The sequence below is a fragment of the Sebastes umbrosus genome, chromosome 14 (assembly GCF_015220745.1).
Source record: "Sebastes umbrosus isolate fSebUmb1 chromosome 14, fSebUmb1.pri, whole genome shotgun sequence".
Classification (NCBI taxonomy): Eukaryota; Metazoa; Chordata; class Actinopteri; order Perciformes; family Sebastidae; genus Sebastes; species Sebastes umbrosus.
Window position 1 is genome coordinate 8,521,303 of NC_051282.1, and position 23,672 is coordinate 8,544,974.

A 23,672-nucleotide genomic window follows, 5' to 3' on the forward strand; every position below is an offset into this window, starting at 1 on the left:
GTGCAGTATAAGATACTTATCTGGTTTAATAAAAGGAAGCAGCAAACAGGAAAGTTTTAAGCTTTGATTTAAAAGAACTCAGAGTTGGAGTTGGTCCTGCAGGTTTCTGGGAGCTTGTTCCAGATATTTGGTGCATAAAAACTGAAGAATAGTATTGTTCGGCATGCTCTGCAGGATAAATAATAATGTGCGTCTTCTTTGCATTGAGCTATTTTTTTCCACGTGGCTGCCGAACAGTCACACTATGTCACTTCATCTTGAGTAAACTAATAATACGATAAATGTTTAAAAAAGCTTTTTGCAAAAGAATAAATTATAAAAATCAGATGAAAACAACAAAAAAAACACCTGACAAATAACATGCTTTGTAAACAAACCGACAATTTCTTAAAGCACATGAGCATAAAAGCACATTTTTTAATACTTCTAAAAAAATCACTATAAAACGATTGCAGGATATTATGAGGGATAAATCAATGCGTTTGCAATAATAACAACTTTTGAAGCTTGAAAGTGCGGAGTGTGCGGGGGGTCCCCTGAACGCAGCATCAGTGCTGACGAGCCGTTGCTGGTGGAAACAGCTGGTGGTTTCTGTCAGAACACACTTCGGCTTCACAGTGATAGCAGCGTTTAAACAGGAATAAAAGTTACTAATTAGAGTCAAAACTGAGTGAGTGCGTTTTGGTTTGAGTCTCCGCTGCTGTTCCACCAGACGCCGGGACATGTCATCCTGTCAACGCCACTTTATCCAGCGCTAGTTGTTAATTAACGAGAGCTAGCTTGGTAGCCGCAGACTATAGTGACGCACGGATAGCTCAACTAGCTAACTTTGTAGTCACCTAGCAACTAACCATAGATACACGTGTTCCGTCACCTGCAGACTAACTGTCAGCTGTCTGTTTCTTTCTGACAGTACAGGGGTGAGGTTTTTTGTTTTAACTCCAGCATGACTCATGTTCATTATAAATTCTCCTCCAAGCTGAGCTACGACACGGTGGTTGTTGACGGCCCACGCATCACGCTGAGGGATCTGAAGAGGCAGATCATGGGCAGGGAGAAGCTCCGAGCCGCGGACTGCGACCTGCAGATCACCAACGCACAGAGCAAGGAAGGTAATATGTGGGACTGATAAGACTGTGTTTATTCTGACAGTTTTGTTAGGGAAACACGTGGTGCAGGTTTTGACAGCTGCCTGCATGGTGAAGAGAGGAAAGGGTTGCGTCACCTCTTTCAGCTGGACTATGGGGGTCCCAGAAAAGTCAAGCAAGAACAAAAGAGTCTAATGATGAATGGAGCACATTCCTGCTGCATTCACGCTCAATGCTCTTTAATTAAACGGCCTGGTGGTGGTGGTGGTGGTGGATCAGCCCGGTGATCACTGCCCCATGCATGTTAAAAGTCCCAAGAGAAATGTGGGATAAAAATAGCAAAGGTAGGGGAGAGCACAGCATATAGTCATGACCATAAGATTAAAGTCCAGCCACTCACACACACACGCATGAATGAAAATCATCAATATAAATAAGTAAGTAAGTAAGTAAAGCTTTATTTATATAGCACATTTTAAAACACACCGTTACAAAGTGCTTCACACACAAGAAGAAACATCAAACAATGAAAAAAAAACAAGGAAAAATTAGAATATGACACACAGAAACAGATCAAACAAAAACAAACAAACACACATGTGGATGAGGCCTATAGAAAGGCTTGCCTATAAAGATGGATTTTTAGATAGTATATATAATATATATATATGTAATATAAGAATGATGATGAAAATTTGCTGCAATATAGGAAAGGTAAACTCACTAAATCAAACGAAGGCAAAAGAGTGAGATCAAACATGATGATAATTAGTTTAGAGGCAATATCCTTTAGTGGAAAACCACATCCTGCAGATACCCCTATACACTGAGTTGTGTGTTTCCACAGAAAGCACAACGTCATTGTGTGAGAACAAAAAGATGCACATACAACTCCTGAAAGAAAATAGTCCATTACCTCCTGTAAAACAGCAAATTGTCATTTTTACATGTTTTTTGTACAGATTAAACAACCGAAATGTAATATGTTAATCAGTGAGCTTTAGAGGTGCTGGTAGGTAGACTTGGTAAAAGAGTATAGAAGCAAAGAGACGAAACTCCATTTTGGACTGAACGTTTATTCAGTCCAAAATGGTGGTACGTTTATTATAATATTTTGTTGTTCAACACAGCCTATTTCGGTAGAATATTTTTACCATAGAAGAGAAATAATTTTGTTTCACTTTTGTATGGCACTTTTGCTGCAATATAGGAAAGATTAAAGTCTAGCCACTCACTCACACACACATAAATGAAAATCATCAATATAAGAATGATGATGAACTGCAATATAGGAAACTCATTAAATCAAAAGAAGGCAAAAGAGTGAGATCAAACATGATAATCAGCTATGATTAATCAGTTTAGAGGTAATATCATTTAGTGGCAATATCCTGCAGATAAGATAAGATAAGATAAGATATGCCTTTATTAGTCCGGCAGTGGGGACATTTGCAGTGTACAGCAGCAAAGGGGATAGTGCAAAAAACAAGATGCATCAGCTAACACAGTAAAAAAGAGCTAAACAAAGTGTAACAAAATATGAACCATTTAAATAGAAGAAAGTATAAAAATAGGAGCAGTATATACAGTATTGACAATAAATAGACTATGATATGTAAGAGTTTACAGAAAGTTTAGAAAAAGTTAATAGTAAGAAACAAGAAGAAAAAAAGAGTATCGTGCATTATAGGAAGGGTTAAAGGGCTTCAGTCTTACAACAGTGCAGTGTCATGCAGCCTGTGGTTCTCTGAAGACCACATTGGGGGATCCAAAGGGTGTCAATCTTTTCCTTAACTTTGGTTTGTTTCACGATTCAAACCAACAGTGTTGAAAGAGTTTACCAGGCTGTACAATTAATATTAAATCCTTATCGTCTTGTTTTAAGAAATGTGAATAATCACATTCAAAGCATTTTGTGTCACTTCAGAAATGATCTACCTGCAGATTTACACAGTAGAATAGACAAAATGTATAATTTTATTCATCTAGAGCTGAAACTATTAGGCGTTAAATGGATTAATCAATCAACAGAAACTTAATCAGCAACTATTTTGATATCAAATGAATTGTTTGTATGATAGAAAACTAAATATCTTTAGATTTTGAGTGGTCGGTCAAAACAAAACAAGCCAACTGAAGACATCACCTTTAGCTCTTGATACTTCTGATAGATGTTTTTCACTATTTTGTGATATTTTACAGACTGAACGAGCAATCCACGAATCAAGAAAATATTCAGCAGATTAATACATAATGGAAATCATCATCAGTTGCAGCTGTAGATTTATCAAGCCAAGACTTTAAATCAAGTCTTTATTGTTACAGTCCCAGACTAGTTGCGTAAGACTGTACTGAAGAGCCACTCTCATATCAACTGTATGATTTCTCAATAACCCTCTTCCTCTCAGAGTACAAGGATGATGAAGGTTCGATCCCCAAAGGCTCCTCCGTCATCGTCAGGAGAATCCCAATCATCGGAGCAAAGTCCAGCTCGAGCAAGACCCGCAACATGTGAGTGAAAAGTGAAGCCAATTCTGAAGTGCCTTAAACTTGCATTCTTTCTAATAGCCAGCAGGGAGCGACTCCTCTGGTTGCAAAAAGAAGTCTGATTGTATAGATGTCTATGAGAAAATGACCCTACTTCTTACTTGATTTATTAACTCAGTAAACATCAGTTTATGGTCTCAATCGCTAGTTTCAAGTCTTCTTCAATACAGCATGATGTTCATTTAGTAAATTATGGTCCCATATAGAGTCAAATAGACCATAAGGCAGGGTATGCTTTAGGGCGTGGCTACCTTGTGATTGACAGGTCGCTACCACGGTGTTAGTCGGTCTGGGAGTTCGCCCTTTGACAGTGTGTTTTCAGTTCATGAAAGTTAATTATAACCTTTTTGGTTGCCTAAAAACGTCTTATTCAGCGTTCAGTTGTACTTAGCTCCACCCTCTCGTGTCACTTGTGGTTGCAAAGAACCAAGATGGTGACGGCCAAAATGCCGAACTCGAGGCTTCAAAACGACCACAAACCATTGGGTGATGTCACGGTGACTAGGTCCACTTCCTACAGTCTAGGGTTTGGCACATACTGTAGCTGAATTCCTGCATTGATAGTAGTGTTGATATCTCTGCCACTGCAAAGTCTAAACTCCGCTACCACCTCCTACAAGTCTACCTTTAGTGTTGTAATGTCACTCTTTGAGGATTCCAACAAGAAACTCAGCAATAGATAATTTCAATATAAAAATGAGAGTAAATATTGTACAATTATGTTGCAGTAAATCAAAAGCTGAGCTAATAACGGATCCCGGTCATCAGCCTCAATAATGGGAACATTTATAGCTGAGAAAACTATTGTCTAAAATGTATGTATTTGCTTTTAAAGGCCTGCATTACACATTTGGCAATACATGTAGATCCCATGCTTTTAATAGTATAAAAAGTAGAATGCAGGTGAAATATAGGAGGGGTCCTTGTTGTTTTAGCTTATTGTAAGGGTTTTTAGCAATGCTATAAACATCATCATGATAAATCAGTACAGAGGCCTGTTACTGAGTCTTTCAGTTGATGATCGACAGTTGATTCAACAGGATTTTTCTGTGTCACACTTCAACGATAAAATATGCTCACAGGAAAAGAGTAGAAGCGTAACTCCATGGTGACGTTCACAGGGATTACCCAGATATTAGTCAGGCTTAGACGGGACAGCCAGCAGCGGTGTTGGTTTTATGCATGGAAAGCAGGAAAAGACCTCACTGGAACAGAGTGGCGGTCATGTGATTAGCCCCGTCAGCACCATGCAAACGGGCGGAGAGGAATGAGGACTAAAGAGTGGCGCAACGCTGCCTGCAAGATTAAATGAAGCAAATCAATTCTCCAGCTGCACAAGCACACTGACAGTCACTCAGCTTCAAAGGGCTTCCACGTAAGTAAGCCTCAACTTTGAGTCATTTTAAAGGTTTTTACATCCACATTTAAATAACTTAAAATCACATTTTAAAGGGGAACGCCACCTAAGTTAAGAATTATAATATGTTATTTCCATGGCAGAGGGAAGTTCAATTATTATGTGTGAACATTTTTTTTTATACACAAATGAGCTTTATTCTATTGTAGTGTTGTCAGTTTTGAAACAGAAAATGTTCCCATATACTCAGAACATCCCCCTGGGTACTCTCAGTGTCAACCACAGCAAGCCAAAACGAGAAAGCAGAAAACGGCCGAGGGTCCATTTGGATATATGGAAATAAGATTGATTTGATTATATTTACCAGAAGTATAAAACATTACATGTCCCTTATAAATTAAAAGAAAATGCCAATAAATTGTGAAGGAAATGTCTGTATTCTTTGATTTTTGAAAAAGTTAATAAATAATGCCTGACAATGACTGATATATTTGACTTCAGGACATCTCTGACTACATACATGCTGAAAATCAAACATTTCTACTGTATCAATTTAGATATTTTCCAAAGTTAAAGTCCCTAAAAGTGTATGATTCAACTTTACCCCATGGTGTAGTATTAAAGAAGTTAACGAAAATCTCAGTAAATCGCAATACATATCGAATCGGCACCCAAGTATCGTGGTAGTGTTGCATCAGGAGGTAGGTGTATCGTCCTAACCCTAATAAGAATAACATGTATGAATTTTTAAAATGGCCGTAGTTCCCCTTTAAACTCAATTAAAGGAAAGATTCACTGTAAACACAAAACAGTTGTGAGAGATTATAAGTGACATTTACGGGTGTTTGTCTTATTGTACAGTTAACAAGGCCAAACCTTGAGGTTTTGACGCTGCGATGACGCAGAATAAAACACCCAACAGTAATCATCAGGTTTTAGTGTCAGTCCTTCAAGATAAAAGAGTGAAGGTTTCTTCCTAGAGTCACAATTTGTCATCAACACTGAGCAGACATAGAGATAAATCTATCGTCGAAAAAATAGACATACAGTATAAGTTTCTTCAGCCAAAGCAATATCATATTTTCCATCTAAACTACAGGTTGAAATAAACATCTTTAATGTTGTGCTTTTACTTGTTAGCTTTACAAGTTATTGAAGGCAGAGAAAATAAAAAAGCTAAAGAATATCCGTTATCAAGCTGAGTCTACTCTTCTGAAATACATACTTGCTCAACTCAAGGCTAAATGAAATGAGTTCACATGTTCTGTAGGGGCATTCAGGGTAATGTAGGAAATCTCCACCTGAATAGACAAGGCAGACTTAGGGGAACATAGTTACATAAAAATCATCAAGAGCGAGGGTTACAATCTGCTGGTGTTTTGTGAGCACCCACCCGGATTAAATGTGTGATTCACTTTTGTGTCTTTATATTTATATTTTGTACTTTGTGATTTCAGTCCTAATCGCTGTTTCCAGGGTGTTAAATTGTCATGGACAACTGGATTGAAATTGATTTATTTTTCTGTTTCAGTGAGCGATCAGACGGCCAGTCTCACCACGCCTTTGGAGCCTTCAAAGCAGTACGTACCACCGCACCTCTTCTCCTGCAGCTACACTGAATACGCACACATTGCCTAATATCTGTGCTTGAACATGAGTTTAATGTGTGATTGGTTTAGACAAATGAAACCACGAAGTAAATCATGGAAAGCCTCTCATTTCCTCTATTGCAGTTTAAGTTCCTGTTGCTGAGAGGAAATAGTGTGCCTCTCAGGATTTGATTCACAGGGAGCTGCTGCTCTGAGATAAATCATATGAAAATACATGTTTAAAAAGTAATACTTGCAGTTTGACCTTGTACATGAAAGAGAGGTGAAGTTTACAATTTAACCAGTGCTGTAAAATTAACCGTAAAGGAAATTATATTTATATATATTTTCTCTAATAAAGGCTCTCTAAAAGCTGTTAATTTAACAAGCTGCTGTGTCCTCAGAAGACCATTCAGTATCTATCAGTGGGGTGGTGGGAGCTGCTCGGGTGGGTCAAACATTATCATGTCAACCAGCTATTCACAGCTGATAAACCCAACTGTTGTTGTATGAGATGCTAACAGTCATTGCCCAATAGTCTCTTCTCCATGAGCTGCTGTAGCACTTGCTCTCAGACATATTATAACATTTGGAGATGTGTGTATCAGTAGCTTCTAATGATAGTATATTGTATCTCATTCAGTCACAAGCAGTGTTATTATTGTAAACTAAAACGAAAATAAGAGGTGAAAAATATTGTTAGTAAACTGAAATTAAATAAAAATAATAACCTTTAACAAAAACTAAATTAAAACAATAATGCCTATTAAAACTAATAAAATTAAATTAAAAATGAACATAAATTAATTTCCATTATAGTTTTTTAATTATAATCACTACCGAAAAAAAGAAGACAACAAGAATTTCTGTCATCTCTCGTGACATTGAACCACAGAAACTTAACAGACTTGACCTTTCAGGAAATGGTGCTATGCCACAATTGTTTCACTAAAGTAGTGCAAAGATTAAACATTAAACATTATGGCTTTTTTCTTACACAATTCTCCAACCATGTTTTTTTTTATGTATATAGCTACAAACTTGTTAGACATTATATACCTGCCCCTAACAAAAACAAACTAAAACTAAATACATCAAAACTAAAACTAAACTAAAACTAGCAAATGCACTCTGAAAACTAACTAAAACTAAACTCAAATGAAATTGAAAATTTAGAAATAAAATAAAAAACTAAATGAAATTAAAAACTATTATAACCTTGGTCCCCAGATAGAATTGGAGTTCATCAACCACAAAGAATCAAATGCTGTGTAATGTAAATGTACTCTGGTTAAGTGAACCGATGCTGGGGAAATATATCATTAACACTAACCAAACTCTTCAAATCCAGTAAAGAAATGAATGCCTTGGAAGCATTTGGACTTTCTGAAATAAAAACCGTACACTACCTCCCTTCCTACAGAGTACAAGGGTTTATAATTCAGGCTGGATTTATAGTATTTCTGCTTTAATGTAGGAGAAAATAACCACTCCTCAGAAAACCAAGTGGTGCACCATTGTTATTTTTTGCTGGACTTTTGCCGTGTCAGTTCTGTTTATGATCCTGTAAACTAAATCGTAACTCAAAAGCTTTTACTTGAATTAGTGTGCACTGACCTGATTTTCTCTCTGGTTTCTCAGTAGAAGAAGTGTCTGCCACTCTTCTTAGTACTTTGAGTCTGTTGGACTATTCTAACTTTTTTTTCTCTTTTGTGTTTTTCTGCCAATAAAGTCTGTAAAGTTTTTATGAAGCCGTCTTATGTATTGATTATATGTTTGACTTCACTGGAGAGAATGACGCTGATACACACGGTCGATATCCCACCTTGGATAGCACATTTTGGAGACGTCTGTATCAGTCATCATTGGTCATTTCTGATGAAAATCTTGGTGTCCCAATTTTCCCTTTGCAGGAAAGACAAACTGAAAAGGTGGTACATGGTACATATACTGGAATCATATTGGACAAGCTAGAATTGGTACTCAAATTGACCTATTTAAAAAAGAATAGTTCAAATCAAAGCAGCAGAGGAAGAGTGGTATGGAGCTTAAATCTTCAAAAACACCGGATCCTACATTTCCCATAATGTAACTTGATAGCTTCTTTCATTAGATTTGACTGAGATTTAATAAAGCCAATCAGGAAGATCCGTCATACAGCCATAAACAATATAATATAGTGCAGTCACTCTGGATTTTAAATGAAACAATGACTTTGAGGTTTGAAGTGGCAACTTTAAGTTTTAAACTACATTATGTTTATGATTTATGAATATGTGTTAGTGTGAATATTTATAGTTTTCATAAGGTTTTTCAAATCTTATTCAGTTAGAAATTAATTTAAGAGTGAATATAAAGATGAGTAGTCATAATACTTGATCCTGACTGAACTATATGTGCTGTAATTTGTGGGTATTATTTCTTGTTTTTTAAAAAAAAAATGCTTTGAGCTAAATGCTAATGTCAGCATGCTAAACTGCTCACAATGACAATGCTAACATGCTGTTTAGCAGGTATAATGTTAACCATGTTTACTCTGTTAGTGTAGCATGCTAACATTTGGTAATTGGCGCTAAACACAGCTGAGGCTGAGGGGAATGTAATTCGTTTTGCAGATTATTATTTCAAAAACCCAAGTATTGGACAAATTCAAATTTTGACCTGAGGTTGTCGTTAGATGAAAAATCAGGAAATTAATAAAGTTATTAGAATTCATCCTCTGGGGACCATGGATATTTTATACAATATTTAATGACAATTCATACTCCAATAGTTGTTGAGATATTTCATTCTGGACCAAACTTGTGGGCCGACAGACCGACGTTGCCATTCATAGAAAACATGTCACACATGTTGATTTTGCCTTCTTGGCTTCATTTATCTATCACATCACAGTAGGAACAAACCAAGAAAGGAGTGTAGGTGATAGGAGGCACTGAAGTAGACATTAGGTGATGTTTTTTATTCAACAAAATGCTGGGCTGACAGGTGAAAATTCCCCGGAAGCATTCATTATAATATTGTGGGCTTCTTCTTTTTCTGCAAGTAGCAAGTTTAGAGGGATGAGAAGTGGCAGGAGGTGCTGAGGCAGTAATCCTGGGATGACAACAGACATGTATTATCCACTCTGTATGAAAATCACTGCTGGATGCTGGCGTACATTTTATCTCTGCTCAAACGGGTATTAAAGTGAAGATATGACATACAGCAATCACCAGTGGTACCGGCGGGGTAAAGCATCAAGATTAGCAGGACAAGTGGTCTTGTTTCGGAGCAAAACTTTGAGCCTTTTTTGTGTTTTTTTATTTTCCAATATATATAAACATAGAGCTCTCAATATTTTCCTAAGACCCAGATGCTCTCGTCGCTTCATCGGTGAAACTGATCATGTGTTTAATTCTAACAGATGGAGGACCAGAATTCTTCCAGAGCCTTACCCTTTTTCTCCAAGGTATACTTCCTCTTTTTTCTATATTTTTTATTGTACATATTATTATTATTATTATGCTGGATCATGTGAGTCAATTTTAATTAAACACTGATCCTCCTGTTTGACTCGATATCTTTGTGTCATGCATGTGTGTGTACATGCAGATGACTAACCTGGCAGATGTGGACGGGTCAGAGGAGGATAAGATCAAAGTTATGATGAATCAGTCCTACGACACCATGAAGTGAGTCGCTTCTCTAATCATTTCAAATCTCCTCTTGAATTCTGTATCTCCATGTTTTTCTCACTGCTCCCAATACTCAACTCCATATTCCTCCCTTATTTTCTGTCATTCTGTTCCTCTTCCTATTTCCTAATATTTATTATATATTTGTTTGCTTTTCTATCATTTTCTTTCTTGTCTAATTCTCTGTCTCTTTCTCTCTCTAGTTATAACAAGAAGTTTGGTACTGTACTTCCTGCGAACTACACCTGTTATCGCTGTGGAAATACTGGACACCACATCAGGAACTGTCCCACCAGCGGGGTAAGAGCAGTGGTATCTCTTAAGGCAGGCAGTTTCTGTTGCAGTCCGTGTTGTCTTTACATTTCTGCTATCCAGTTTACGAGTTATTTGTGTGTGTTGATGTTGTTTGCATGTGTGCGTGTGACTCTAAGCCTAGCATTAAATGTAGACGTGTGTGTGTTTGACAGCAGGATAAATCCTTCGAGGCCCCTCTGAGAATAAAGAAAAGCACAGGCATCCCTCGCTCCTTCATGGTGGAGGTGGACGATCCCAGCATAAAGGGGGCCATGCTGACCAACTGTGGACGTTATGCCATTCCTTCCATAGACATGTGAGACAAAAGAATCAATGTTTTGTGTGTCTTAATGCTTTGACATTTTGGGAAATAGCATAAGGACTGGAAACGGGGGGAAATAGCTGGCCTGGCTCTGTCTAGAGGTGACAAATTCCACCTACCAGCAAGTCTAAAGTTCACAAATGAACACATTATATCTGCTAAGCTGAGTTAAGCTAACCTGCTGGCAGTAGCCTGTTTATTTAACATACACACATGAGGGTGGTATCAATCTTTTAATCTAACTCTTGGACAGATTTCCTATTTCCGAAAATATTGAACTATTCCTTTTTCAGAGTGGATCTTTCAAGAGTGTTTTTATGACATAGTTGATGACTCCCAAGAAGATGGCAGGACAAACATAGCTGAGCTTTTTCACAGTTATCATTTCCCACCTGAAAGTACTTTAATCACCAAAAACATTAGGAATGGCCCAATTTCAAGATACCCCCTGTCCTTTCACTTGAATATGAATCATTGCCCTCATCCGAAGCTAAATCCCTAAATTATTATTGTAAATGGTTTATATGGTTTTTAATAGCATGTCAGTTCAGAGGCAACTGGATCTGCTGCTTCATTCCTGGGGACGTCACCTGAGACGTCACACATGTGAATGTGACCGGGACTCCCCAGCTTTCAGGAGAACTGCCTCTTGGATGAGTGGCAAAATCCTTGTAGATATCCTATGGCCTGAATAACTGAATTGTTATAGGCACAGTTATTTTGACGTGAAAGACATATGAAATGACACAGGTTCAATTCCAACAACCAGTTTGTTGCTCATCAGCTGACACTAGTCAAAACGTCAAAAACACCAACCTTCTGTCAAACTTACACTTTTTAAATCACTCTGGTTTAAAGCATCCTCTAAACACATAAAAGCAAATGTGAATGTGCCGTGTGTATGCTATTGTCTGTCCGTAGTGCGGCGTACGCCATCGGCAAGAAGGAGAGGCCTCCGTTCCTTCCACATGAGCAGCCCAAGTCAGAAGATGAGGAGGATCCCATACATGAGGAACTCCTCTGTCTCATCTGCCATGACCTGCTGAGTGACGCTGTGGTCATACCCTGCTGTGGAAACAGCTACTGTGATGACTGTGAGTGTCTGCTACACACACACACACACACACACACCTCCAGATAAACTTATGTACACTTGCTTGTACCTTAAAGAATAAGTCATTCTGGTCCTGATGTACTGTGTCCATCAAAACGTATTAATTTACCAAAGATGCTGTGGTCGTTCTTCAGTCTGATATTTACATTTCAACCGTCTTCATCTCTTGCTCAGGTATTCGCACCGCTTTACTGGATTCAGAGGAACACGTCTGCCCCACTTGTAGCCAATCGGACGTCTCACCTGATACCTTGATAGGCAATAAATTTCTCCGACAGGTAAATTGACAAATGGATGGACAATATGTATTGATGTCAGAGCTGGAGGGGAATGGAGAGAATTAAGTAAATGGGCTTGTGTTTTATCTCTTTATTTGGTTCTGATCAGAAGCTTTTCATTGTATTTAACCTCAGTATAGAAATGCTCTGACATGTTTCTGTCTGTCTGTTTCTCCCAACCCAGGCTGTTGAAACTTTTAAGAAAGAAAGAGGCCACACTAAAAGTCTGAGAAAAGTGGGTGGTACCTCCCAATCCCAAAATCCAACCCCGACACCGAGCCCTGTCCCCACCCCACCCCCTCTCGCCGTGCAGAGCCAACCCCAGAAACTGCAGCTGCCGACCCACAGCCAGCAGGTGAACCTCATAATGATGTGTTTCATCTGGGAGGCAGAAATAAGAATAGCGTTGTACCTGAGTGACTCAAATAGAATGATTACTGTTTTCTTTTCACAATCAGATGTTTGTCTGGTTTCAGAGTGATAGTTCTCTTCTGAAAACCATTGAAAGAAATGTTAGAAAGCACAGTTTTAAAAAGCATTCTCCATATTTAAACTAACAAGAAATGTGCATGTATATTGTTATTTATATGTCATGTGTAGATATTCTTTGTAGTTGTTATATTATTATATCTCTGCTGAAGATTTTCACCCAAAAATATTTTTCTCGCTTGCTCTACTATATTCTGATCCCTGCTATATTCTCTGGTTGTCTCCCTTCTTTAGGACCCTCTCCTGTACCGCTCACCGGCTGCAGACACAACACCATCGTCTCAGGTGTGCGGGGCTCCGCCCACAGCAACAGGCCCCGCCTCTGCTCCCAACACGCAGGTGTGCGGGGCTCCGCCCACAGCAACAGGCCCCGCCTCTGCTCCCAACACGCCGAGCACATCCCTCCAGCCTGTTCAAAGCCTCCTGGAGATACCTGACAGGTACTGAACATACTCACACACCAGTAAAATGACTTTGTGGTACTTTCTGCTGCCTCACCTGGTTGTGACTCATGAGATTTATTATTGCGGCACCTTAAAGTTATAAAGTTGTAATCCCCTTTGCTGTGATTTCTGACAAAGCCGATGCTCAAGGAGAGTTTGCTATAGTATTTAACCACACTTGATGTTGCAATGATAACCACGAGTGTTGCAAAATCACGCAGGAACTGAAATCTTAAGGATTACAAATACAATTCAAGGCAGTTGCATATTACAAAGCCAGCAAATAGCTTTATCTTACTCATAATTTTACCATCTAGAATGGAAAATAATCCATTTCAGACGCTTTGTCCTCCAGTTTGCATTATCAAAGAGAACAACCAAAGACTAGTGTACTGAATGTGCAGCTGGTCAGGGTGACATTTTATGTCCACCCCCTGCTGGAGTACAAGGCAAAGTGATTCAAATGGCCCTTACGTTTATAGATTGCACTATTTAAATTCAAACAAATTATTACAGATGGAATGTGTCATTTTTTTCTGACACTTAACAAAAAGCTTGTATTGGGAACAGAAAGTGAATGCCAGATTTTGCTCATATAGCACATGGGTCTGTCAGCCACTGTTGATGTGATGGATGTGAGGATAATGACATCTCGCCCTGCCTTCAGCAGAACAAATTAATTAGACCCGGAGTACGTCACACCAAGCTGGTCAAATTTGTGAACCCATCTTTCTTTCTCTGTTTCTCTCAGCCCTATGTCCAGACGTAAGAAGCGTTTTGCTTGCCCCAAAACAGACTCCAGCTAGGTGTTTCAGTGTGTGGGGAAACCGGAGCTTTTGTAAAATGCTGACGTAAGCCAGGCCAGCCATGGTCGGGGGCTGTGCAGCAGTGATGTCGAAAGAAACCTTCCACTGCTTCTAACTTTCTCTCATTTAAAATGGCCTTATAGCCGAATACACAGCAGAGCTGTTGTCATTACCCCGGACTATTTGTTGATTTTGTCAGACAACGTTGCAATTTTAAAATAATGATTTTATCACTGCAGAGAATGACAACTGGTTAAAGACTCCCCTCACCCCCGGTCCTCTGCTTTGCCCAGTCTGCTCTGATTGGTCAATCGAAACAAAGTCTACAACTCTCTCTAACTACGGTTGTTTAAGGGCGTGCCAAACTTGCTGCTAGGCAGGTATTATGCAAATGTGTTACTTGGTGACATCATCACGTTACGAAAAGGCAGGACTTTCTGTGTTTCTGTGGGGGAGAGTAGCCTCTGTTGGTGTGGACTTTAGGCTTTGTAACTTTGCAGACCTTTTACATGCATAAAAATACTATATAACACACTAAAGGAAAAGCACAAAAGCATAATAGGTCCTCTTTAACATGTGGTATTTGAGAGCCATGAATAAATGAGTATTTCATGCTTGTTACGTTTTCTGACAACGTAATAATAAAACACAGTATAGGTGACCACAGAGAGCAGTAGGGGATTGAACGGAGGTTACAGGCTGTGTCTGTAACTGCCCAGTTGTGTTGTCTGTCTCTGTGGTAACTTATTTCAGATGTTGATATAGCCGATACTCAAGTGTATTGATATTTTCTTCCACCCCTATTAACCTCTGTGTATGCTGATTTGGTCAGACGATGTCGTGGCCATAAAATTACAGGTCAGCTGTGTTGTTTGTCCCACTCCAGTCCTTACCAGATGTTGGCTGTGATGCAGTTTTGTTGCTTGCCAACTGTAATGAGGACGAAGAAGGAGATCTAGCCGTTTTTATGTTGTTCAGGTGTTTCAATGTGGACAGAGGTTGAATCCTGAAACTCAAGTGTGGACACAAGTTTGTTTTCACACGAAACCGGCGTTCTAACAATCAGACGGCACTGTGTAGATGATAGTTTAAGTGTGGAATGATGGTCTGAATGTGGTATTGGGTTCCTCACAGGGGTGACATTTGGGGAAAAACATGAAATAATTGTGTGTTGTGTTTTTTTATAGCATAGAATGAACATTTGGTATCATCAGTCTAAAAACAAATTGGAATAGCCTTCTGCACTCACAGAAGTTGGATTTTGTGCAATCAAAATATGGCACTATGGATTTGAGATTGAAGAACTGGTAAACAATAACCCTAATGCTGCCTTCATGTGGTGCTGTGATGTGTCTGCTGTTTATTCAGAGAGGCTGAAGAAAAGACGTGGGATGACTCAGCGGCTGCTGCCACCCCGTCTGTACCGGTTTCACCCAAAGACCCCACTGATGCTCCATCACAGCTGATACCACTGGTAAGGACGCACACACACACACACACACACACACACACACACACACACACACACAGACACACACAGACACACACTAACTCAAATGCAGCAACGTTTCTCTGTATGAAGTCTGTGATGTTTGCGTCTGCTCAGGTGAAGCTGACTCCAATGGTAGAGCAGCCCCAGACAGTCAGTGTGAATCTACAGCAGCCCTCCGCAGGTGAGAAGCAGGGTCCCATTCATTATACTGCCCGTACTGTTCATTATATGTTTTATCATTTTATGTGAGCCTACAAATTATTGATTTATTATCATGTCAAAAACTGCCATTTGTTCCCTGAATCCACAGGTCCAGCCTCAAGACCCTCTGTGCCATCAAAGAGCTGGGATAGGTCAGTGAAGTGTACCAGTCTGTATTTGACTCTGCCCACTGTTTCAAGACTGATGTCATTCTCTTTGCCCCCACAGCTCCTCTTCCTCTTCAGGTTGTCCCACTGGAGGCTGGAATGAATCCAACACCCAGCAGCTTCCTCCCTCCGTCTCTTCATATACAACTCCTCCTCCACCGCTCTTTCCCTCCCCCCACTTCCACTCATTCCTCGCCGCTCAGCAACCTCTCGGCATTTATCCCCCTGGATACCCACCTACCACGCCCGTCTGGACTCTCCCAAACCTCCAGGGTGCCCCCATCCCTTCCCTGTGCCCCTCCACCCCTTCCCTGTGCCCCTCCACCTCTTCCCTGTTCCCCTCCACCCCCATCCCTGCTCTCATCCCCAAGGAGTGGTACAGGCATCAGAGAAAGAAAAAGGAGAGGTGAGGTTTCCAAGCAGTCACGCCCATGGCTACATCTGTAAGGTGCTAAAAATGTCTTAAAGGGGAGACACCCCAGGCAAAAACATCGTTTTCCATGCACTTTTGTGATTTTGGGCTATTTTGCTTCCATAACCTGTCTTCTTTCAGACAAGTGGAAAAAATGTGGTGTTTATTTTACTCCACTTTGTCTATTTACATATATAGATTTCCCTTAAATTCTCCAAAAGTTGGTATTAAACAATGCCTCATTTTCATATTTAAGATTAAACTAAAAACTTGTAATACAAAAGAGTATTGTCTTAATGTAAGTAATCAATTGGAGAAGTTTCATGGTGATATCTATTAGTTAACATTTTTTAACCCTATTCCCCTGTAGTGTCATGCAACAGGTGTGGAATTTTAGTTTTCTCTCATACTCTGAGCCAGAAATCTCCACTTCAGTAGCACTAACATACACCCAACTTCCCGGTTTCATTCCTATCTATAAAACATGGTGAAAATAATGTATTTTCTGATTTATGGACTGTTAAAAAAAGAGATATCTAAAATTCCCTCTGTAAAATCCTTTGACTCTTATTATGTCAACAAAATGAAACAAGCATTTCGAACCTGGCTATATCCAATGTTCAGATATATGTTCTGGAAATGTATGCAATTTGGCACACATTTGATAAGATAATGCCTAATTTGCATATTTAAACATAACATTTCAGAAAACTTGCAATTCAAGAAATAATTGTCTTAATGTAAGTAATCAACTGGGGAAGTTTCATGGTGATATCTATTAGTTAAATATTTTACCCTATTCACCTGGGGTGTCTTCCCCTAAATCATGACTTTATTTTATCCTTTTGAAAATGTTTTTTGACTTCAATTCCAGGCAACAAAATTAACTATAAAATGGCCTGATTGAAACCTCAATCAGGCCATTTTTTTTTTTATTGGATTTTTCGATCAGATTTAGTAACAGCTTCTGAGGTATTGTAGTATGAGGACAATATATTGATAATATGAAATATACCTCCCCTCACTTGCTACCTCTCTACCTCTATCTCTGTCACTCAGGTCACCTCACAGAGGATCTTCCCACAGAAGCTCCTCCACTCGTTCTAATTCAAAGTCTTCTAAGACCAAGTCTTCTCGCTCCTACTCTCGCTCCTCAAGCAGGTCCAGGTCCCGGTCCCGGTCCAGGTCCCAAGGCAGATCAAGGTATTTTGTGCCCTTTTTTTCAAGTTTTGTAAGAATTATTTGTGTTTATTCCATTTTTTTCTTACCATAAAATAATTCTTACAAGGTCTTACATTTACTGTGTTGCTCGAAAGCAAACTTCTGGTCTTCACCTGCAATGCATATTGTAGCGTGACCGATACTGAATGAGACTGATAGTGATATTGATAGTAATTTAAAAAGCCTGATAACAATATATCGACCGGTAGTACCCCATTATCCCTTTCTTTCATAGACAAGGTGAATTGGATAATGAGATAGAGATGAACAAACAATAATGAGGCAATGATGCCTTAAAATGTGTGTGACATATGACACGACTGAATGTTGTTGTTTTTTTTTCCAGGCCTCACTCACCTTACTCCAGCCAAAGAGACCCCCACACCCGCTCTCATTCCTCCCGCTCCTATATCTACGGTTACAAACGTTCCCCCACACCGTCCTCCTCATCTTCACCTCGAGTGGCTTACCATTCCAGGCCCAGGTCACCGTCGGATCACCGCAAAAATAGCCATCACAGTCGGCACCACAGCAAGAAATCAGCTTCGAGCAGCTCCAGCTCCAGGAAGCGAGGAGAACATCACCAGAGGGAAGCGGGAGGCTCGGGGGGGAGTTTAGCGAGTTACCCGTATGCTCAGCACGCAAATCAAAGCCTCAGCCTGGAGCAGGACAGAGAGCGCTACCTGCAGTACAAAGAGTGGTGTGATAAATATTTCAGCAGCTACGTCGGCCACTTACACCAGCTGCCTGTCCCCCTCCTCAGTCTTCCTCCTCCTCCTCAGTGGTTGGACAGAGAAGGAAGCAGAAATCCTGCTAACTCTAACTCTCACAACCAACTCCAAGGTCGACGCGCCGCCCGGATGGGCGGCCGCTCCCCTCCGTCGCAGTCATCCAGCGACAGCCGCTCCCCTCCGTCTCACTCTACACGTGACAGCCGCTCCACGCCATCTCAGTCTTCACGTGACAGCCGTTCCACGCCCTCTCAGTCATCCAGCGACAGCCGCTCCTCTCCATCTCATTCGTCCAACGACAGCCGTTCCCCTCCCTCTCAGTCGTCCAGCGACGGACGCTCCACGCCATCAGAAGCCGGAGCTCAGCCGAGGGCGTATCGGCAGAAGTGCACAGAGAAGTACAGCCGCCTGCCAGTCACACTTACAAAGGACAACAAGGAAGTGGAACTGCAAGAAGGAAGTAAAGATGACAAGCAGCCGATCACGAAGAATTTGGAGAACCTCAGCACCTTAAAGCGTACGCAAAAGAGCATAAAGAAACACAAGGAAGGAAGAGAAGAGGAGTCATCATCCCCTGATGCTGCAGACTCAACAGATGACTGCAGGAAGGACAAGAGGAGGCACAACACCGGACCGAATATCTGCAAGGATGGCACACCAGCACGGGACAAAGCAACTGCTAGTAATGCCTTAGAATCAGTCCAACCACTCGCAAAACCAGATAAAAGTTTGGATAAAGACTATAAAAGAAAAAGCAGAGAAGAACGAAATATGGAAATAGAGAAAGAACGGAGAAGAAGCAAACATTCAGACTCCAGGCGGGATGTGGGGAGACAGCGCAAAGAAAAGCCCAGTAGAGAGGCACACAAGGTGGGTGCAGACAGACACCCTCGAGGCAGCAGAGCTTCTGACTCCAGATCAGAGAAGAGTCGAAAAAGAAAAAGTGAGGACATCGAGAGAAGTTCTGTGAAGGCTGAGAGCAGCAAATGCCTGAAAACGAACACAACAGAGAACCCCAAAAGCCACAAGAGTGAATCCCCGAATCCATTTGACAGAAAGAAGCCACAAACGGAGAAGAAAAAGGAGAGTAAAACATGGCCTCTGACAGAGACAGACATCTGGGAGGGAGGGATAAAGGTGAAACCACAGAAGAAGATAAGCATCAACATAAACCTGGAAGGAAACAGGAAGGAAGAGAAAACGGAGAGTGTCACAGGACAAACAAAGGAAGAAATTGAGAAAGCTGGTGATGGAGAGGAGGAGAAGTTAAACAGCGGAGAGACAGAAATTGAAGCCAATGAAAAGAAGGAATCCAGCAGAGACGTGGACGAAGAAAAAATAAAAGCGGATGAAGGAGAGGCAAGACAGAAATGGGAGAAAGCTACCTTCAGAGATGATAAGGAGGGAGAGATGTTGGAGACAATTTCAGTAGAGAAAAAAGACCTTGGAGAGAAGAACGAGGACTTTGACTTATGTCTTAGTGCCCTCAGAGGAGTGGAGAAGGAGAGTAAAAATCGGTGGGATGAAAGAGACGGGATGGAGGCCAGCAAAAGAGATGAGGTGACACATGACAAGAAGAGGAGCGCGAGGGGAGGAAAGGAAGGACAATCGATGGGAGAGTTAGTCGTAGGTACCCAGAAGGAGAGGGCAGAGGGAGAAAACATATGCAAAGAAGACAGAAGAAACCCACTGGGGGAGTCAAAGCCAAAGGAGGAGCTGATGGAGGGAGTGAAGTGGAGGGTGAGGAAAGAAGAAGACACGATGGAGTCACAGAGGAGCAGAAACGAGAGCCAACACGACAGATCAAACACCACGGTGGACGATGGCAGGTCAGAATGATTCTTCTTTATTCTTTAAGGTTTCAATCCTACAGCTTCATCTTACAGCTGAATGTGGCTGCTCCTTCTTGTCCCATTAGACCATATACTAATATTTAAAACAGATCCACTGTCAAAAGATGCAGATGCATCCGTAGTTGGTGCACCGCTAACTCTGTAAACACAATGTGCTGTCTGATGACGTTGCTTCTCTCGTATCTAACCAGTAGAGAATGTCTTACATTTCACAATTTCAACTGTTACTGCTTGCATTGTCAGCGCTAATCTCGGCCATAAATACATTGCATTTCCTGTGACTGCCTCACAGCGAAAGCTACTCCATATTTTGCCTGTTGAACACTTATAATGTGAACCAGCAGTAGAAGGATATTTTCAGTTTGTAATAGCAGTTTGTAGATGGCCAAAATCTTCTATCCAAATATAGGTCAGATCTCGATAACGATGTGAAATAGCAAGTTTTCTGGTAATTCAATAAATAAATAGTCTATATGAAATAACCACATGGTAAAGACTATTTTGTGTATACCCCTGTGTGAATTACATTCTTGATAAATGAAAAGTACTGAGTATATTCTCATGTAATTAAGAAATTTAGTATGCTTTTGATGATGATAAATTATCATGTTGAATTATCGCCCAGCCCTACTTTTAAAGAGAGTGAAAAGTAGTGGACTCTGCCACTAACAATGAAAACTAATATATGTAGAGAGGTAAATACAGAATGTAAATACATTGAATTGATACTGCTGAAAAAAATACACACTATAAATTGTGTCAAAACATAATTTGGTTTCATGAAAATCTTAATGATTATAACTTGAATCATCTGTTTAAATTCAGGTTCTTTTATCCTGTTTCTTATCTGCTCGACCACATCCAATGAGAAGAACAGATGCTCATTATGCAAACACATATTTAGTCGGGTTTAGCAACTTCGAGTTAGGAAATGTTTTCCCGTCAAAATAGCACTTAGAAGTTGAGTTCTTTCAAGACAGGTTCTACACGTAAAACCTTTCAACTAACAGACCTGCTTAACAAGTGTGTTTATGTTAAATACAGCAGCTACGACGATCGTCAGGAGAGAAAGACATTGGTGAAAACTCTGGAGGAATACACCCAGGAGAGAGCTACAGACCGAGAGGACAATCTCGTACTCGTACAGGTGCGTCCGTGAGCGCAGCCTGTGGGCCCAGATCATGTAAAGTTAGTGTGGGGAGTCTGATCATAACTTTAAGAAATGGAAATTAAACATTTGTATAATATAAATTCAGAATCATTTGTCTTTTGTGCAATTTTCACGAATGAAGTCACGCCTTCATTCTCTGTCTCAGGTCCCTCGTTCCAAATGGGAGAAGGAAGAGTCTGAGGAAGAAGAGCGGGATGGAGGAGTGATCAAAGTTCAACCGGATGCTCTTACAACGTTTCTGCCGTCACCATCCGTGTCTGTGACAGCAGAGACAACAACCAACAGGGAGACTGAAGAAAAGAGAGAGAGGTCAGTGGAAATGGAGAGAGGAAAGGACAGGGAGAGAGAGAAAACCCCCATTTTGTCCACTTCACACACAAGTGTGGCTCCCTCTACTGGCAAAGACAGAAGTGACAGCGCCTTGTGTACAGACAGAGATGGGGAGAAAAGGATGGAGATGGAGAGATGGAGCGATAGAGATAGAGGGAGGGAGAGGGAGAGGCAGAAAGAGAGCAAAAGATCAAAAGAGCGAACCAAGGAGGAAGAGAAAGGGAGAGACAGGGGGCACAGCAGCGTTGCTTCAGCCCAAAAGAGGAATCCCACTTCCTCCTCCTCCTCTCACTCCTACTCTTATTCAATGTCGCATGACACAGAGAGGAGAGACAACAGCAGCAAGAGTTCCTCCTGTCCCAGCGGGAAATCCTCCGGCGGTAGAAGCAGGGAAAGCAGAGCTACCGAAGTGCCTGATCAAAACACCCACAAATCATGCAGAGACACGTTCCTGGACCATCACCAAGATCCTTCAGGGAACTGCAGACCTGCAGGGACCCACCATTCCCTACCTTCCCTCTCTCATAGCCAGGGTAAGGAGAGAGACTCACTCCCCTCTGGATCAGATCTGGGTAAACCCAGAATGAGCAGCCCTGCTGCAGAAGTCCTGCAGGACAGAAGCAGAAACGAGAGCAAGGCTGAAAAGGAGGAGTGGAAGCTGAGGCAGTTAATAAAAGAAAATGAAGAGATGGTGGCTGAGACAGAAGGAGGTAGTCAGTGGGAGGGACGGAGAGAGCTGGAGGAAGGGGAGAGGCCCAGCAGCCGTAGCAACAGCGTCAGTTCATCAGCGAGCCAGGAGGACGACGGGAGGAAAGAGGAGAAGAAGAAGAAACAAAAGAAGCACAAAAAGGAGAAGAGACGAGGCGCCCCGGAGCTGCTGGAGGAAGGCGAGCTGAAGAGACACAAACATAAGAAGAAGACGTCGAAGAAGAGCAGAGATGGAAGGGAAGAGAAGAGTAGCGGACAGGTGGATGACCACCCCATGCTTTGCTCTGTTATGTTATCTTGATTCTCATAGGTTAAAAACTTGAATGATGTTTTTCCTTTCTGTGTCCAAAAAGTGCCTGGATTTCTGTTTTTCAACTTTATTTTCCCAGGATACTTTTGGTATCAATCTCATATCAAATATGCAGCCAAAATGAAAGTGAAAAAATTGTGAAGGAAAAGCACTTTAAACTATATATATAAGAAAATGAATGTGAATGAAAGCTAATGTTAAACATTTGAGAGCTTGAATTATTTAAAGTTCGAGGAACTTGCACACGCTCTCAACTTGCTCAGGACTGCCACCAACTATGGTTTATATAATGAACCTGCGATGTTACAGCTTACAATCTGACAAGAGGTCAGTCAGTAATTTGATTTGCCTCACACAGAAGCAAAGGAGTGCATTATAGAGGATTATTGTGATTCATTTGAAACATACTGTGAATATTTATGATTTGAACCTCTGTGTCGTATTTTGTTTTTGTTTTTCATTTTGTAAATGTTTAATTTAAAAAAAGTAACTGCTGGATGGATGAATAATTTATCAGAGGAAAGTTTAGTTTTTCCTGTTTTGAAGGAAATAAAAATAAACATCCATGAATGTTGTGTTTTTTCTGTATGGATGACATGCTTTCTGCTGCTGTTACACATTAGCAAGTAACATTAATATCTTCTGATTTCTAAAAACTAAATAAGTCAACAATTCTTTGAGACTATCATTTTATTTGGCAACAAAAGTTGATGTTCAACTGAATAGATAGATGGATGGATAGATAGATAGATAGATAGATACAGTAGATACAGTAGATAGATAGATAGATAGTAACTTTATTGATCCCGAGGGCAATTCAAGTTTCCAGCATCACAGTTCCATAGTGCAAAACATGTTAGTAAAAAGGCAGTATAAACGTTAGTAGTGCAAAGTACAAAGTACAAAAAAATATACCAGGCCCCTGACCGTATTTTTAGTCATGCTAGTGGTAGCCGTCTCTTATTAGCACATGTTAGCATGTTAAAGGGACCGTGTTTAGGGGGATCCATTGGCAGAAATGGAATATAATATTAAGTATGTTTTCTTTAGCGTATAATTACCTGATAATAAG

General features: G+C 40.5%; 1 protein-coding gene across 5 annotated transcripts; it reads left to right on the forward strand.

Annotated features, from left to right (window-relative positions):
* Positions 1–549: 549 nt before the first annotated feature.
* Positions 550–23,174, forward strand: LOC119501405 (E3 ubiquitin-protein ligase RBBP6-like). 5 transcript variants are annotated; one of them, XM_037791713.1, is made up of 20 exons: positions 947–1,112; positions 3,497–3,599; positions 6,524–6,572; positions 9,988–10,032; positions 10,176–10,255; positions 10,462–10,558; positions 10,726–10,868; positions 11,796–11,968; positions 12,163–12,266; positions 12,451–12,621; positions 12,990–13,040; positions 13,095–13,195; positions 15,373–15,478; positions 15,611–15,677; positions 15,807–15,849; positions 15,926–16,270; positions 17,336–17,479; positions 17,844–20,057; positions 21,126–21,228; positions 21,398–23,174. In XM_037791713.1, exons 1-20 carry the CDS (start codon positions 947–949, stop codon positions 22,589–22,591), a joined length of 5,499 nt encoding a protein of 1,832 aa, XP_037647641.1. In that variant the 3' UTR covers positions 22,592–23,174. The 5 variants fall into 5 exon arrangements, with proteins under 5 accessions (XP_037647642.1, XP_037647640.1, XP_037647637.1 ...); XM_037791714.1 differs by having other exon boundaries at positions 550–1,112; positions 12,990–13,195; positions 21,126–21,269; positions 21,398–21,538; XM_037791712.1 differs by having other exon boundaries at positions 551–1,112; positions 12,990–13,195; positions 21,129–21,228.
* The last annotated feature ends 498 nt before the right edge of the window (positions 23,175–23,672 follow it).

Excerpts from the sequence above, each read along its gene's own strand:
- LOC119501405 (XM_037791709.1), top strand. The coding sequence starts at position 947 with ATGACTCATGTTCATTATAAATTCTCCTCCAAGCTGAGCTACGACACG. Across the intron at positions 12,267-12,450 it reads GCAATAAATTTCTCCGACAG|GCTGTTGAAACTTTTAAGAA; the intron begins GTAAATTGACAA and ends CTCCCAACCCAG. Across the intron at positions 21,229-21,397 it reads ACAATCTCGTACTCGTACAG|GTCCCTCGTTCCAAATGGGA; the intron begins GTGCGTCCGTGA and ends TCTCTGTCTCAG.